The sequence below is a fragment of the Salvelinus alpinus genome, chromosome 21 (genome assembly GCF_045679555.1).
Source record: "Salvelinus alpinus chromosome 21, SLU_Salpinus.1, whole genome shotgun sequence".
In the NCBI taxonomy this organism is placed as follows: domain Eukaryota; kingdom Metazoa; phylum Chordata; class Actinopteri; order Salmoniformes; family Salmonidae; genus Salvelinus; species Salvelinus alpinus.
The window spans coordinates 6,601,406-6,616,523 of record NC_092106.1 but is presented as its reverse complement, the minus strand read 5'-3'; the positions used below and the strand labels follow the sequence as shown (position 1 = coordinate 6,616,523).

Here is a 15,118-nt window from a genome sequence, read left to right as displayed (position 1 = left end):
CTCCACCCTCTCCGAGCTGGGCATCTCCGGCGCGGCCCACGCTTGGATTGCGTCCTACCTGACAGGTCGCTCCTACCAGGTGGCGTGGCGAGAATCTGTCTCCGCACCACGTGCTCTCACCACTGGTGTCCCCCAGGGCTCTGTTCTAGGCCCTCTCCTATTCTCGCTATACACCAAGTCACTTGGCTCTGTCATATCCTCACATGGTCTCTCCTATCATTGCTATGCAGACGACACACAATTAATCTTCTCCTTTCCCCCCTCTGATAACCAGGTGGTGAATCGCATCTCTGCATGTCTGGCAGACATATCAGTGTGGATGACGGATCACCACCTCAAGCTGAACCTCGGCAAGACGGAGCTGCTCTTCCCCCCGGGGAAGGACTGCCCGTTCCATGATCTCGCCATCACGGTTGACAACTCCATTGTGTCCTCCTCCCAGAGTGCTAAGAACCTTGGCGTGATCCTGGACAACACCCTGTCGTTCTCAACTAACATCAAGGCGGTGACCCGTTCCTGTAGGTTCATGCTCTACAACATTCGCAGAGTACGACCCTGCCTCACGCAGGAAGCGGCGCAGGTCCTAATCCAGGCACTTGTCATCTCCCGTCTGGATTACTGCAACTCGCTGTTGGCTGGGCTCCCTGCCTGTGCCATTAAACCCCTACAACTCATCCAGAACGCCGCAGCCCGTCTGGTGTTCAACTTTCTCAAGTTCTCTCACGTCACCCCGCTCCTCCGCTCTCTCCACTGGCTTCCAGTTGAAGCTCGCATCCGCTACAAGACCATGGTGCTTGCCTACGGAGCTGTGAGGGGAACGGCACCTCCGTACCTTCAGGCTCTGATCAGGCCCTACACCCAAACAAGGGCACTGCGTTCATCCACCTCTGGCCTGCTCGCCTCCCTACCTCTGAGGAAGTACAGTTCCCGCTCAGCCCAGTCAAAACTGTTCGCTGCTCTGGCACCCCAATGGTGGAACAAACTCCCTCACGACGCCAGGTCAGCGGAGTCAATCACCACCTTCCGGAGACACCTGAAACCCCACCTCTTTAAGGAATACCTAGGATAGGATAAAGTAATCCTTCTAACCCCCCCCCCTTAAAAGAGTTAGATGCACTATTGTAAAGTGGTTGTTCCACTGGATATCATAAGGTGAATGCACCAATTTGTAAGTCGCTCTGGATAAGAGCGTCTGCTAAATGACTTAAATGTAATGTAAATGTAATGTAAATGTATGCCTCTTTCATCCTCTCCACCATATCTCTCTTCTCTATTGCCCATCTGTCTTTCTCCCATTGCATTTTCTCAATTTCACTATTCTTTCTTTCCCACTACCCTGTAAGCGCCAACCTCTCCTTTTCCATCTCCCATCCCTTCTTCTCTTGTCCATGCAGGCAAAGAATCCTCATCTTTTCTCCTTCCAGAGCTTCTATCGCTCTTTCCTTTTCTCTCATTTCAATCATCCACTCCTCTGCTGCCTGTGTGCTCCTTCTATTAATCTCCTCCTTCTCCATCATCCATCTTTCCCCCTGTTGATCCCAGATTCTTTGTAGGCCAGCCTTGGCCTTGGCCCATCTCCACCTGCCCTTCTTGCAGCCTACTAGCGTCTAATTCCTCTCCAGGTCTGCTTTGGCCAAATCTGTCTTCAAACCATTTCTTATGAGGTTCCATCCATTTCTCTCGCTCACCCTCTCCTTCACCGCCCTTTCATTCTCAGCTAACAGTCTCTTCTTGTTCTCCACTCTCAACTTCCATAACTTGGCCAAGGACATCTTCACCTTTGATACCTTGCCCACCAACGTTTGTGTGTTGGCTGCTGCACTTTCTCTGTGTTTGTCCAACACCTCTCGCTGGATTTCATTCTCTGCTAACAGCCTCGTGTTCTACACTGTCAACTTCCCTATCTTGGCCAAGTGCAGTATGTTCTGCATCGTCACCTTTGTCATCTTGACTTCTATTTTTTCTTTGTCTGCCACTAAGCTTTTTCTGTTTCTTCAACATTTCTCTCTCCCTTTCATTCTCAGCTAACAGCTTAGTACTCTTCACTGCCACCTCTCCTCTTTTGGCAAAGTTCAGTATGTTCTGCACCTTCAGCTTTGCCATCTTGAGCTCCATCTTCTTTCTGTCTGACACTACGCTTTCTCTCTGTTTCTCAAACAACTCTCTCTCTAGCTTCCATTGGTAGTGGTGTACCTCAATAGGAGCCTCAGTCTCCCTTATCTGCCTCAGCAACTCTTCAATTAGCCTTTCTCTTTGCTTGCTCTGGTTCCATCCTCACCTTGTTGACTTTCTCCAACACCTCTCTCTCCAGCTTCCATCGGTTGTGTTCTACCTTGTTACAAGTCTCAATCTCCTTTCTCATTGTCAGCAGCCCTTCCATTTCTCTTTGTCTTTCTTTCTCTTATTCCTCCCTCATCGTGTTGCCTTTCTCCATCTCCTCACTTTCAGTCAATTATTTCTCCAGTGTACTAACCCATCTCTGCATTGATATATGGAGAAACATGTAGTTGTCACGCCCTGACCTTAGAGAGCCTTTTTATGTCTCTATTTGGTTTGGTCAGGGTGAGATTTGGGGTGTGCATTCTATGTTTTTGTTTTCTATGATTTTGTATTTCTATGTTTTGGCCGGGTATGGTTCTCAATCAGGGACAGCTGTCTATCGTTGTCTCTGATTGGGAACCATACTTAGGTATCCCTTTTCCCTCCTTTCAGTGTGGGAAGATAACTTTGTTTGTGGCACATAGCCCTTAAGCTTCACGGTTGTTTTTGTATTGTTTATTGTTGGCGTTATTTCGAAATAAAAGGAATATGTACGCTCACCACGCTGCGCTTTGGTCCACTTCTTACGACGGCCGTGACAGTAGTAGTTATTTTTTATTTGTTCCTATCATGTTATTAAAACTGTCTGACCATGCCAGATTTCAAACTTCAGTTACCCTCAGGGTAATTGGTATAATCTAGTAAATGCTAGTGGGTAGACCTACTTTTACTGATTTACTTAAAAGCCAGAATTTTTTTTACACATTAGGCTATTGTTTTCTGACCAGCTGTTGGTGGGATTCATTCTCCATATTCAGTCTCACCTCTGAAAATTTAGTCCAATTACAAAAAGTATACAATTAAGTTATGGTTTAGTGAATGATTACGCTTTTTTCGTTGGTTCTTCTCTTTGTTGTAACATTCTAGGGTTTTAATATTTAGCCAAGGAATCTAGCCTAATTGTTGCATCATAATGAGATTGGAATTGTGGCTTGAATTCTGTATTCTGGCTTAAAATCTCAAAATTCAAAAGATTTTAGAACGATATTTTAAAAAATCCTAGAGAAGTTATACATAGCCGTACACAATTCTAGCCCATTAATGAGGTATATCATTTTCCGGAAAATAAATTCGGTTTATTTCAAATAGATTCAAAATTAATTTTACTTTGTAAGTGATTACATGTTCTTTATTATTTTTTTAAATAGAAAATAGTCAACGGTGGTCCTTGTTGTTCATCAATAGGTGGCCGTGCCCTCTTAATGTTTTATTGGTTGCGTAATGGTTAGAGAAAAATAAAGAATAAAATATTTTGCCATATGCAAATAATGAAACATTTAAAAACCTACCAAAATGACCTCGAAAAACGGTCATATATAATTTCTAATAAATCATCTGACCTAAAGTAGCATTTTTAACCGTCTCGTAGACTACGAGAGAGAGAGAATAAACGTGAGTGCGTAAAAGAGAGAAAGGGAGAGCGGGCTACGCGTGGGCGCGAAGGAGAGAGCGGGAAGTGGCACGCGCACTACCCAGTTTATCAGTCGATATCAGACAGATGCGTGCGACAGTCGGAGAGTTTGAGTTTCAGAGGAAGGATATTAAACGTTAGCGTTTGCACTGTCGCTAACGGGGTCTGTGGGACATACTGAGCAAAAGATAAGGAATGGCAGTTGATATTTGTTGCCAATTGAGAGCCGTCTGGTAAGAGTTGAGAGCTTGTTTCGTTCTTATACACAAGTGTTATTAATTACTCATAAATGCGAATATCATTTGAACTGCCCTTACGTTGATTTTCTGGATTCTATAGGCATAGATATACATTTTGCGCAATGGCGCCCTAAATAGTTGCATATTTTCTTTAAAAATATGACTTATAGAACCGTTTTTAGACCCTGGAGACTTTCGAAGTTGCAGAAGAGCAACAAGATAAACGTACATAATTTGGGCGAAATCCACTGAATCAACACTGATTCACCAATGCCATCCCATTGGTCACAGACGTCAGTTCAATGTTTAGTTTTGATTTACATGTGGTTGAGTTATCATTAACGTGAATTCAAATAAACATGCCACCATGTCATTCGATTTAGGCAAAAAGTTGGGTGAAAAAACGACGAAATTCCCCAATGTTGATTTTTGTTGTTTCAAATCCAATCAGTTTTCCATGTTGATTCAAGGTCATCATATTGATTTTTTTGGTTGAAAGGACGTTGACTCAACCAGTTTTTGCCCAGTAGGATGGGTCCTAAGACTTACCCCAGCCTCTTCTGCTGCCAAAAAAGGGTGACTTCAAGAGCTTGAGGGGGCAACACCACAACACAACCCTTACAGCCTGACACACACAACCAACACAAACACACACTGAACCTCCAGCCATGCTGTCGAACGAGAGCTGTGAGAACAGCACCCATATCCACACAGACGGGAACCCGGTGGTGAGCACAGTGATGTTCATCCTGGGGGTGATGGGGAACTTTATCGCCCTGACCATCCTGGGTGTCCACCGGAAGGAGCGGCGCACCAAGTCCTCCGTCTTCTGCATCCTGGTGACGGGGCTGGCCCTCACTGACCTGCTGGGTACCTGCTTCCTTAGCCCCCTGGTGTTTGTGTGCTACGCCCGCCAGCGGTCCCTGCTGGGGCTCACTGGGGACCAGGGACTCTGTGGCCTCTTCGCCTTTGCCATGACCTTCTTCGGCCTGGCCTCCATGCTCATCCTCTGTGCCATGGCCGTGGAGCGCTGCCTGGCCATCAGCCACCCCTATTTTTACTCCAAGTGCGTCCGACGCAGCTTCGCCAAGGTGGCCCTCCTGCTTATCTACATCTTCACCTGCGCCTTCTGTGTTTTGCCATTCTTCGGCTTTGGCCGCCACAAGCAGTACTGCCCGGGCACGTGGTGCTTCATCAAGATGGAGGCGGCAGGCGAGGGGGTGGACGAAGAGAGGAAGGTTCTGGCGTTCTCGCTGTCCTACGCCTCGCTCATGGCGCTGCTGATCGTGGCGGTGTTTGTGTGCAACGGCTCGGTGATTGTCAGCCTGTGCCGGATGCACCGCAGCCAGATGACACGGCGTGGTTCGGTGGTGAACGGAGGGAGGAAGAGGAAGATGAGTCTGGGCTGGTTCGGACAGGGGGAGGAGGAGATGGACCACCTGATGCTGCTGGCCTCCATGACGGTCATCTTCGTTGTCTGCTCCTTGCCGCTCACTGTGAGTTGATCTCTCTCTTTCTCGCTCTCTCTCTTTGACCCATATCCCTGTGTGTGTATGTTTATGTGTGTGTACGCGTGGCCCCTGGCTATGACTGACACATCATCTGTGACTCAAACTCTATGTGACTTTCACTGTATTTACTCACTTTTCCTGTGACTGACGTCTTTCTCTGACTAACTCTTGAATCTTTAACTATTTGTGTCTCTTCAAGTGTCTTATCCTCTCTGTCTGGATCTCTCTGTATGTGATTCTGTCTGGTACCTTGTCGTGACCCTAGAGTACACTGTCATACTGTAGCTATTAGCCATTCAAAACCACTTCTCTCAACTCCTGATATCACTCCATGCACACATCATGTTAGCATTCTGTGTAAACAATGGCATGCCGCGCCGTCTCGCTCACTGTTAGATCGCTTTGGTGTTTTGATATTGAAGTGAAATGAGAACCGCCCTGTTTTTAAGAGAGTATCAGATCTGGGGGAACCTTTGTTCCCAGGAGGAAACTGTTAAAAAAAAAAAAACAAGCAGGCCAGTCTCCTCTCCTCTACTCCCATGAGGCCGTTCATTATAACATAGCCAATCCCCAGAGAGGTTTATCCCTTGGTTGCATAACCAGACAGTCATTATTTGGATAGTAAATAAAACCGAACGTTGATGTTTTGCCCCTCTAATTGAGAGGTGTGTGCTAAATCTGTCAGCCCCTGGAGGACTGGATCTGGCCTCTCCCTCCCTTTCCAGAGGGCCATGGGTCGGGTCCCTGCTTGGGCTATCCCTACCTGTGGGTGTTGTTCACTGGGTTTGACACTGAGCTTTTGGAGGCAGCTTCCTGTCCCTGTCTCTGGCCCTTCTGGCTGTTACCACACACACACACACACACACACACACACACACACACACACACACACACACACACACACAGACGGACGGACGGACGGACGGACGGACGGACGGACGGACGGACGGACGGACGGACGGACGGACGGACGGATGGACGGACGGACGGACATTTGTAGAACTACAGATATGGTGAGGGTTGATACCAAAACAATCTATGTTTTGCTGAAAGTCACTGTTTGAGTGTAAAGATATAAGCCTGCTATCCTTGGTTACACACTAAATAAGCTTGTCAGTTTCCTTTGAACTTAAATCAATCATTGATTTGTGCAACTAAGGACATTCCAGTTACCAAAGTAGTTAAAGAGTAACTACAAGGAATGAGGGTAATTGACTGTAATGTCAACTGTTCCCTTTTTCTTTAAGTCATTCAATACCAACCATCTCCCTGAGGTCTCTGCTGCCTGTGGGTGATACTCCATGATGAGACAGGAAGTTGACAGAGGTTTTTAAGGAACTCTGTTCGTGTAGTCTCAGTCAGGATCTGTGGTTGATATCTGAGGGAAATATACAGGCACGTCCTGACTCCTGAGTCATTCCTTCGACCATACGGTATCTATGGGGGTCGAATTTCCTTCACCTTCCAGCAATGATTTGGCGTACCTGTTGAAATTCAAAGCTAACCAAATACTTCTAAATGTGTAGGTAGTCAGCTTGATTCACATGCTGTCACGCCCTGGCCTTATTATTCTTTGTTTTCTTGATTATTTTAGTTAGGTCAGGGTGTGACATGGGGAATGTTTATGTTTTGTTGGTTTTGGGTGTTTATTTGGTAAAGGGGTTATGGGGTGTAGTAGATGGTTTTGTGTTGAGTGTATATGTCTAGCGTTGTCTATGTTGGTTAGTTATCTAGGAGAGTCTATGGTTACCTGAATGAGTTCCCAATTAGAGACAGCTGATTTCGGTTGTCTCTGATTGGGAGCCTTATTTAGGGTAGCCATAGGCTCTCATTGATTGTGGGTAATTGTCTATGTAAGAACGTTAGTAGCCTGTATGTTTGTGCACAACGTTTGTAGCTTCACGGTCGTTTTGTTATTTTGTTGTTTTGTTAAAGTGTTTTTGTGTCGTGTTCATCTTCGTGTTAAAATAGAAAGAAGATGGCATATTTTCCAACTGCTGCATTTTGGTCCGTTAATCCGCCACACGATCGTGACAGAATTACCCACCTTAGGACCAAGCGGCATGACCAGCGGCAACAGGAGAAATACAAGGATTCATGGACATGGGAGGAAATTTTAGACCGGGAGGTACCAGGAGAATATAACCGCCCCAAAGCTGAGCTGGAGGCAGCGAAAGCAGAGAGGCGGCGATATGAGGAGCTAGCTCGGAGACAGGAAAGGGAACCTACAAAGGATCTGGGCTACACTACGTGGGAGGAGATCGACAGGTGGGCGATCAACCCAGGGAGAGTGCCGGAGCCCGCCTGGGATTCTCTGGCGCAGTGCGAGGAGGGATACCGGCGAATGGAGGCAGCACGACGAAGCGGTAGGAAGCCTGTGGGAAAACCCAAAAAATTTCTTTGGGGGGGGCTTAAAGGGAGAGTGGCGAGGTCAGGTAGGAAACCTGCGCCTACTCCCTGTAATTACCGTGGAGAGCGAGAGTACGGGCAGACACCGTGTTACGCAGTAGAGCGCACGGTGTCTCCTGTACGTGTGCATAGCCCGGTGCGGGTTATTCCACCTCCCCGCACTGGCAGGGCTAGATTGAGTATTGAGCCGGATGTCATGAAGCCGGCCCTACATATCTGGCCACCAGTGCGTCTCCTCGGGCCGGTTTACATGGCACCAGCCTTACGCATGGTGTCCCCGGTTCGCCTACATAGCCCGGTGCGGGTTATTCCACCTCCCCGCACTGGTCGGGCAACGGGGAGCATTCAACCAGGTAAGGTTGGTCAGGCTCAATGCTCAAGGGAGCCAATACGCCTGCACGGTCCGGTATTTCCGGCGCCACCTCCCCGCCCCAGTTCAGTGCCACCAGTGCCTACACCACGTAACAGGCTTCCAGTGTGTCTCCAGAGCCCTGTTCCTCCTCCACGCACTCGTCCTATGGTGCGTGTCTCCAGCCCGGTATCACCAATTCCGGCACCACGCACTAAGCCTTTTGTGCGTCTCCAGAGTCCTGTGCATCCTGTTGCTGCTCCCCGCATTAGCCCTGAGATGCGTGTCCCCAGTCCGGTACCACCAGTTCCGGCCCCACGCACTAGGCCTAATGTGCGTCCCCAGGGTCCAGTATGCCCTGTTCCTGCTCCCCGCACTAGCCCTGAGATGCGTGTCCCCAGCCCGGTGCCACCAGTCCCGGCACCACGCACCAGGCCTACAGTGCGCCTCAGCCGGCAGGAGTCTGCCGTCTGCACAGCGATGACTGAACTGCTCGTCTCCCCAGCGCCATCTGAGCCATCCGTCTCCCCAGCGCCATCTGAGCCATCCGTCTCCCCAGCGCCATCTGAGCCATCCGTCTGCAATGAGCCTGCAAAGCCGCCCGTCTGCCATGAGCCTGCAAAGCCGCCCGTCTGCCATGAGCCCACTGAGCCGTCCGCCAGACAGGAGCCGCTAGAGCCGCCAGCCAGACAGGAGCCGCTAGAGCCGTCCGTCAGACAGGATCTGCCAGAGCCGCCAACCAGACAGGATCTGCCAGAGCCGCCAACCAGACAGGATCTGCCAGAGCCGCCAACCAGACAGGAGCAGCCAGATCAGTCAGCCAGCCATGAGCAGCCAGATCCGTCAGCTAGCCATGAGCAGCCAGATCCGTCAGCTAGCCATGAGCAGCCAGATCCGTCAGCCAGCCATGAGCAGCCAGATCCGTCAGCTAGCCATGAGCAGCCAGATCCGTCAGCTAGCCATGAGCAGCCAGATCCGTCAGCTAGCCATGAGCAGCCAGATCCGTCAGCTAGCCATGAGCAGCCAGATCCGTCAGCTAGCCATGAGCAGCCAGATCCGTCAGCTAGCCATGAGCAGCCAGATCCGTCAGCTAGCCATGAGCAGCCAGATCCGTCAGCCAGCCATGGGCCATCCCTCAGTCCGGAGCTGCAGTCCTTCAGTCCGGAGCTGCAGTCCCTCAGTCCGGAGCTGCCATTCTTCAGTCCGGAGCTGCCCCTTATCCTGGTGCTGCCCCTTACCCTGGTGCTGCCCCTTACCTTGGTGCTGCCCCTTACCCTGGTACTGCCCCTGACCCTGGTACTGTCCCTGACCCTAGTACTGCCCCTGACCCTGGTACTGCCTCTTACCCTGGTACTGCCCCTTAGTCCGGAACTGCCCCTGAATGCAATGGGGTTAAGGTGGAGGGGGGTCGTTTGGAGGAAGCCTAGGAGGTGTTTAGGTACTGTGGTGACGTGGGGACCGCGACCAGAGCCGGAGCCGCCACCGTGGATGGAAGCCCACCCAGACCCTCCCCTAGACTGTGTATGGTGCGCCCGGAGTTCGCGCCTCAAGGGGGGGGTTATGTCACGCCCTGGCCTTATTATTCTTTGTTTTCTTGATTATTTTAGTTAGGTCAGGGTGTGACATGGGGAATGTTTATGTTTTGTTGGTTTTGGGTGTTTATTTGGTAAAGGGGTTATGGGGTGTAGTAGATGGTTTTGTGTTGAGTGTATATGTCTAGCGTTGTCTATGTTGGTTAGTTATCTAGGAGAGTCTATGGTTACCTGAATGAGTTCCCAATTAGAGACAGCTGATTTCGGTTGTCTCTGATTGGGAGCCTTATTTAGGGTAGCCATAGGCTCTCATTGATTGTGGGTAATTGTCTATGTAAGAACGTTAGTAGCCTGTATGTTTGTGCACAACGTTTGTAGCTTCACGGTCGTTTTGTTATTTTGTTGTTTTGTTAAAGTGTTTTTGTGTCGTGTTCATCTTCGTGTTAAAATAGAAAGAAGATAGCATATTTTCCAACTGCTGCATTTTGGTCCGTTAATCCGCCACACGATCGTGACACATGCAGACGATAAGAAAGATTCCCCTGCAGATTGGACCTGGACCTGTGATACCTGAGCAGGGCCGGCTCCACACATAAGTGACATAAGCAGTCACTTAGCCTGGGGCCCCCAAAATGTTGTGTGTGTGTATATAAATATATATATAGATATATCTTCTTCTTTTTTTTACAGTGAGCACCATAATTCATTGAACAGTGACCATTTTTTAGTTATTTTGGTTCTGTACTCTAGCGGTTTGAGTTTGAAAGGATACAATGGCAATGAGGGTGAAGTGCCGACTGTCAGCTTTTATTTGAGGGTATTTTCATACCTATCGGATGAACCGTTTAGAAATGACAGCACCTTTTGTATATGGTCCCCCCATTTTAAGGTACTACAAGTATTTGTTGAATTGGCTTCACAGATGTGTGTTAGGCAGGTGTATTCATTTGTGTCGTTAGTGAATGCAAGAGAGCTGTTGATGAAAAAAAAAAAAATGAAAAAAAAAAAAAAAAAAAAGAAGAGTATTGATTCTAGACTTTGCTATTGCCTTTGGAGGTTGTTGTTGTTGGGGTGTGACAACATGACAGCAGTGTCGATGCAAATGAAGCTGGCCGTCATAAGGCTCAGAAATGAAAATTGATCAATCAGGTACATTGCAAAAACCCTGGGCATGCCCAAGTCAACAGTTTTGTTCATCATTAACAAGAAAAAAACAACCGGTGAACTCAATTATGTCAAAAGACACGGTAGACTGAGGAAGACCACTGTAGTGGATGACCGGAGAATACTCTCTATGGTGAAGAAAACCCCCCTGACAACAGCCCAACAGATAAAAAACACTCCGCTCATTTGTGGCCTGCTGGAGGTCATTTTGCAGGGCTCTGGCAGTGCTCCTCCTTGCACAAAGGCGGAGGTAGCGGTCCTGCTGCTGGGTTGTTGCCCTCCTACGACCTCCTCCACGTCTCCTGATGTACTGGCCTGTCTCCTGGTAGCGCCTCCATGCTCTGGACACTACGCTGACAGACACAGCAAACCTTCTTGCCACAGCTCGCATTGATGTGCCATCCTGGATGAGCTGCACTACCTGAGCCACTTGTGTGGGTTGTAGACTCCGTCTCATGCTACCACTAGAGTGAAAGCACCGCCAGCATTCAAAAGTGACCAAAACATCAGCCAGGAAGCATAGGAACTGAGAAGTGGTCTGTGGTCACCACCTGCAGAACCACTCCTTTATTGGGGGTGTCTTGCTAATTGCCTATGATTTCCACCTTTTGTCTATTCCATTTGCACAACAGCATGTGAAATTTATTGTCAATCAGTGTTGCTTCCTAAGTGGACAGTTCGATTTCACAGAAGTGTGATTGACTTGGAGTTACATTGTGTTGTTTAAGTGTTCCCTTTATTGAAAATGAAAATGACTTTGACAAAATTAGAAATATCTAACATCTGAAAATGTAGCTAGCTAGACTATCTTACCCAATACATCATGGTTTGACGCTTCTCCCTGTCACGGATGCCATGGTTGCCATTAGTTTGAAGATGTAATCCAGAGACAGGTGTTTTCTCCATCTCCTTAGCTATCATACTCTAATTCCACTGATTTCAAAACTCGGTCCTCCAGACAGTGGAGAGCAACACTTAAGCAGTTCTGCGTTAGACAGGATTACCTACAAATATTGACCAGCTCAAATGGACAGAAGTGTGCTATATGTTACTCATCTCTCGGCATGTCCAGCCCACTCATTATCTCAGCCAATCATGGCTAGGTTGCTGACTTTTTCTGTGGCTAAACCAACTAGGCTCGTAATTTAACCGTTTATTCATGTTTACAGATGGAATTTACATTTTTTATGAAGGCATATGAAAGTTCACATGTTCCAGAAGGCATTTCTGCCAAGTAACGCATTTTGATAAAAAAATATGAAGTTCAAATGAAGTAGATGAAGTAGTGACCCACGATATACAGTTGAAGTCAGAAATTAGATACACCTTAGCCAAATACATTTAAACTCAGTTTTTCACAATTCCTGACATTTAATAGTCAGGTAGTAAAAATTCCCTGTCTTAGGTCAGTTAGGATGACCACTTTATTTTAAGAATGTGAAATGTCAGAATAATAGTAGAGAGAATGATTTATTTCAGCTTTTATTTCTTTCATCACATTCCCATTGGGTCAGAAGTTTACATACACTCAATTAGTATTTGGTAGCATTGCCTTTAAATAGTTTAACTTGGGTCAAACATTTCGAGTAGCCTTCCACAAGCTTCCCACAATAAGTTGGGTGAATTGTGGCCTATTCCTCCTGACAGAGCTGGTGTAACTGAGTCAGGTTTGTAGGCCTCCTTGCTCGCACACGCTGCTGCCCACAAATGTTCTATGGTATTGAGGTCAGGGCTTTGTGATGGCCACTCCAATACCTTAACTTTGTTGTCCACAATTCTGGAAGTATGCTTGGGGTCATTGTCCATTTGGAAGACCCACTTGCGACCAAGCTTTAACTTCCTGACTGATGTCTTGAGATGTTGCTTCAATATATCAACATCATTTTCCTCCCTCATGAAGCCATCTATTTTGTGAAGTGCACCAGTCCCTCCTGCAGCAAAGCACCTCCACAACATGATGCTGCCATCCCCGTGCTTCACGATTGGGATGGTGTTCTTCGGGCTTGCAAGCATCCCACTTTTTCCTCCAAACATAACGATGGTCATTATGGCCAAACAGTTATATTTTTGTTTCATCAGACCAGAGTACATTTCTCAAAAAATACGATATTTTGTACCTGTTTCCTCCAGCATCTTCACAAGGTCCTTTGCTGTTGTTCTGGGATTGATTTGCACTTTTCGCACCACAGTACGTTCATCTCTAGGAGATAGAACGAGTCTCCTTCCTGAGTGGTATGACGGCTTATGACCTGTTTGTACAGATGAACGTGGTACCTTCAGGCGTTTGGAAATTGCTCCCAAGGATGAACCAGACTTGTGGAGGTCTACAATTTTTTTTCTGAGGTCTTGGATGATTTCTTTTGATTTTCCCATGATGTCAAGCAAAGAGGCACTGAGTTTGAAGGTAGGCCTTGAAATACATCCACAGGTACACCTCCAATTGACTCAAATTATGTCAATTAGCCTATCAGAAGCTTCTAAAGCCATGACATCATTTTCTGGAATTTTCCAAGCTATTTAAAGGCACAGTCAAATTAGTGTATGTAAATGTCTGACCCACTGGAATTGTGATACAGTGAATGATAAGTGAAATAATCTGTCTGTAAACAATTGTTGGAAAAATTACTTGTGTCTTGCAAAGTAGATGTCCTCACCATAGATAGATGCCAAAACTATAGTTTGTTAACAAGAAATTTGTGGAGTGGTTGAAAACAAGTTTTAAGGACTCCAACCTAAGTGTATGTAAACTTCCGACTTCAACTGTACGCCTAGTGTCCTGAAACGGGTCACATTTGGTTGTGTATCAGCAATTTTTCTCTTGTTATGTCAGTCACTGACATTCACTCAATTAGCAATGACCGCTCATCATTTTTCGATTGGTTAGTTAGCTGGCTAGACTATCTAAACTTGCAGTAATCATGGCTGAATACCAACCAGGCACGCCAAATCTCGTTTAGGGCTCCTAAAAGGCTAGAGACGGCCCTGCCTGAGGGAAATTTAAGCCAGGATACATCCTGAGTGTCATGTCAATGCCATTAATCTGGTGAATAATTTAATAGCTTGTTATTAAGGAATCACCCAACTGACTCACACAACACCTCAGACATGCCACACTGCCGGTGTCTGTGTGGGTGTGTGTGTGGGGGAGGGTGCATCTATGTGTGCACGTGTGTTTGTGTGTGCCTGTGCGTGCGTGCATCTGTATGTGAATGACTATGAATCGATGAGAGCGAGGTAATGGAGCAGTGTGTATCGGATGAGATGAGTTCAGCACAGTGCATGTCAAGGCAGTAGTATCTCCTCCCAGCTAAGCCAAGCTGCTTGACCTACAGCCCCAGGCCTATAGTTAGGATGTGGGGTTAGAGTGTAAGACTGCCTGCCTCTCTGGAGATGAAAGACTGTTGGAACATGATGGAAACCTGAGCAAGAGGAGATGCAGGATGGCGGAAAGAAACTAGTTTTGGAACTATAGTTCCCTCTTTAATATGGTATTAATATGATAAGAATGTATTTGTATTTATTATGGATCCCCATTAGCTGCTGCCAATGCAGCTGCTACTCTTCCTGTGGTCCAGCAAAATTAAGGAAGTTATATCATTTTAAAAACATTCCAATACATTCACAGATTTCACAACACACTGTGTTCCCTCAGGCCCTTACTCCACATATCTACAATAGAAAATCCATGTGTGTATGTTATTGTGTGTGTATGCATGTGTCTGTGCCTATGTTTGTGTTGCTTCACTGTCCTTGCTGTTCCATAAGGTGTATTATGGAACAGCGGGTGTATTTCTTTAGCTGTTAAAAAAATAATAATAATAATTTTACTGCTTGCATCAGTTATTTGATGTGGAATAGAGTTCCATTTAGTCATGGCTCTATGTTGTGGTGTGTGCATCCCATAGTCTGTTCTGGACTTGGGGACTGTGAAGAGACCTCTTGTGGCATGTCTTGTGGGGTAAGCATGGGTGTCCGAGCTGTGCGCCAGTAGTTCAAACAGACGGCTTGGTGCATTCAACATGTCAATACCTCTCATAAATAAAAGTAGTGATAAAGTCAATCTCTCCTCCACTTTGAACCAGGAGAGATTGACATGCATATTATTGTTAGCTCACTGTGTACATCCAAGGGCCAGCCGTGCTGCCCTGTTCTGAGCCAATTGCAATTTTCCTAAGTCCCTTTTT

At 46.9% G+C, this 15,118-nt stretch overlaps 1 protein-coding gene across 3 annotated transcripts in view; it reads left to right on the top strand.

Moving 5' to 3' along the window:
* The first annotated feature begins 3,801 nt into the window (after nt 1–3,801).
* Nucleotides 3,802–15,118, top strand: part of LOC139547699 (prostacyclin receptor-like) — a 66,300-nt gene continuing 54,983 nt past the window's right edge. The window contains exons 1-2 of one of the 3 annotated variants that reach the window (XM_071356694.1): nt 3,802–3,963; nt 4,500–5,465. In XM_071356694.1, the coding sequence (XP_071212795.1) occupies nt 4,638–5,465 (828 nt within the window). In that variant the 5' untranslated portion in view covers nt 3,802–3,963; nt 4,500–4,637. Of the gene's footprint in view, nt 3,964–4,468; nt 5,466–15,118 lie in introns of all 3 variants that reach the window. The other 2 variants (XM_071356695.1, XM_071356696.1) reach the window with 2 other exon arrangements.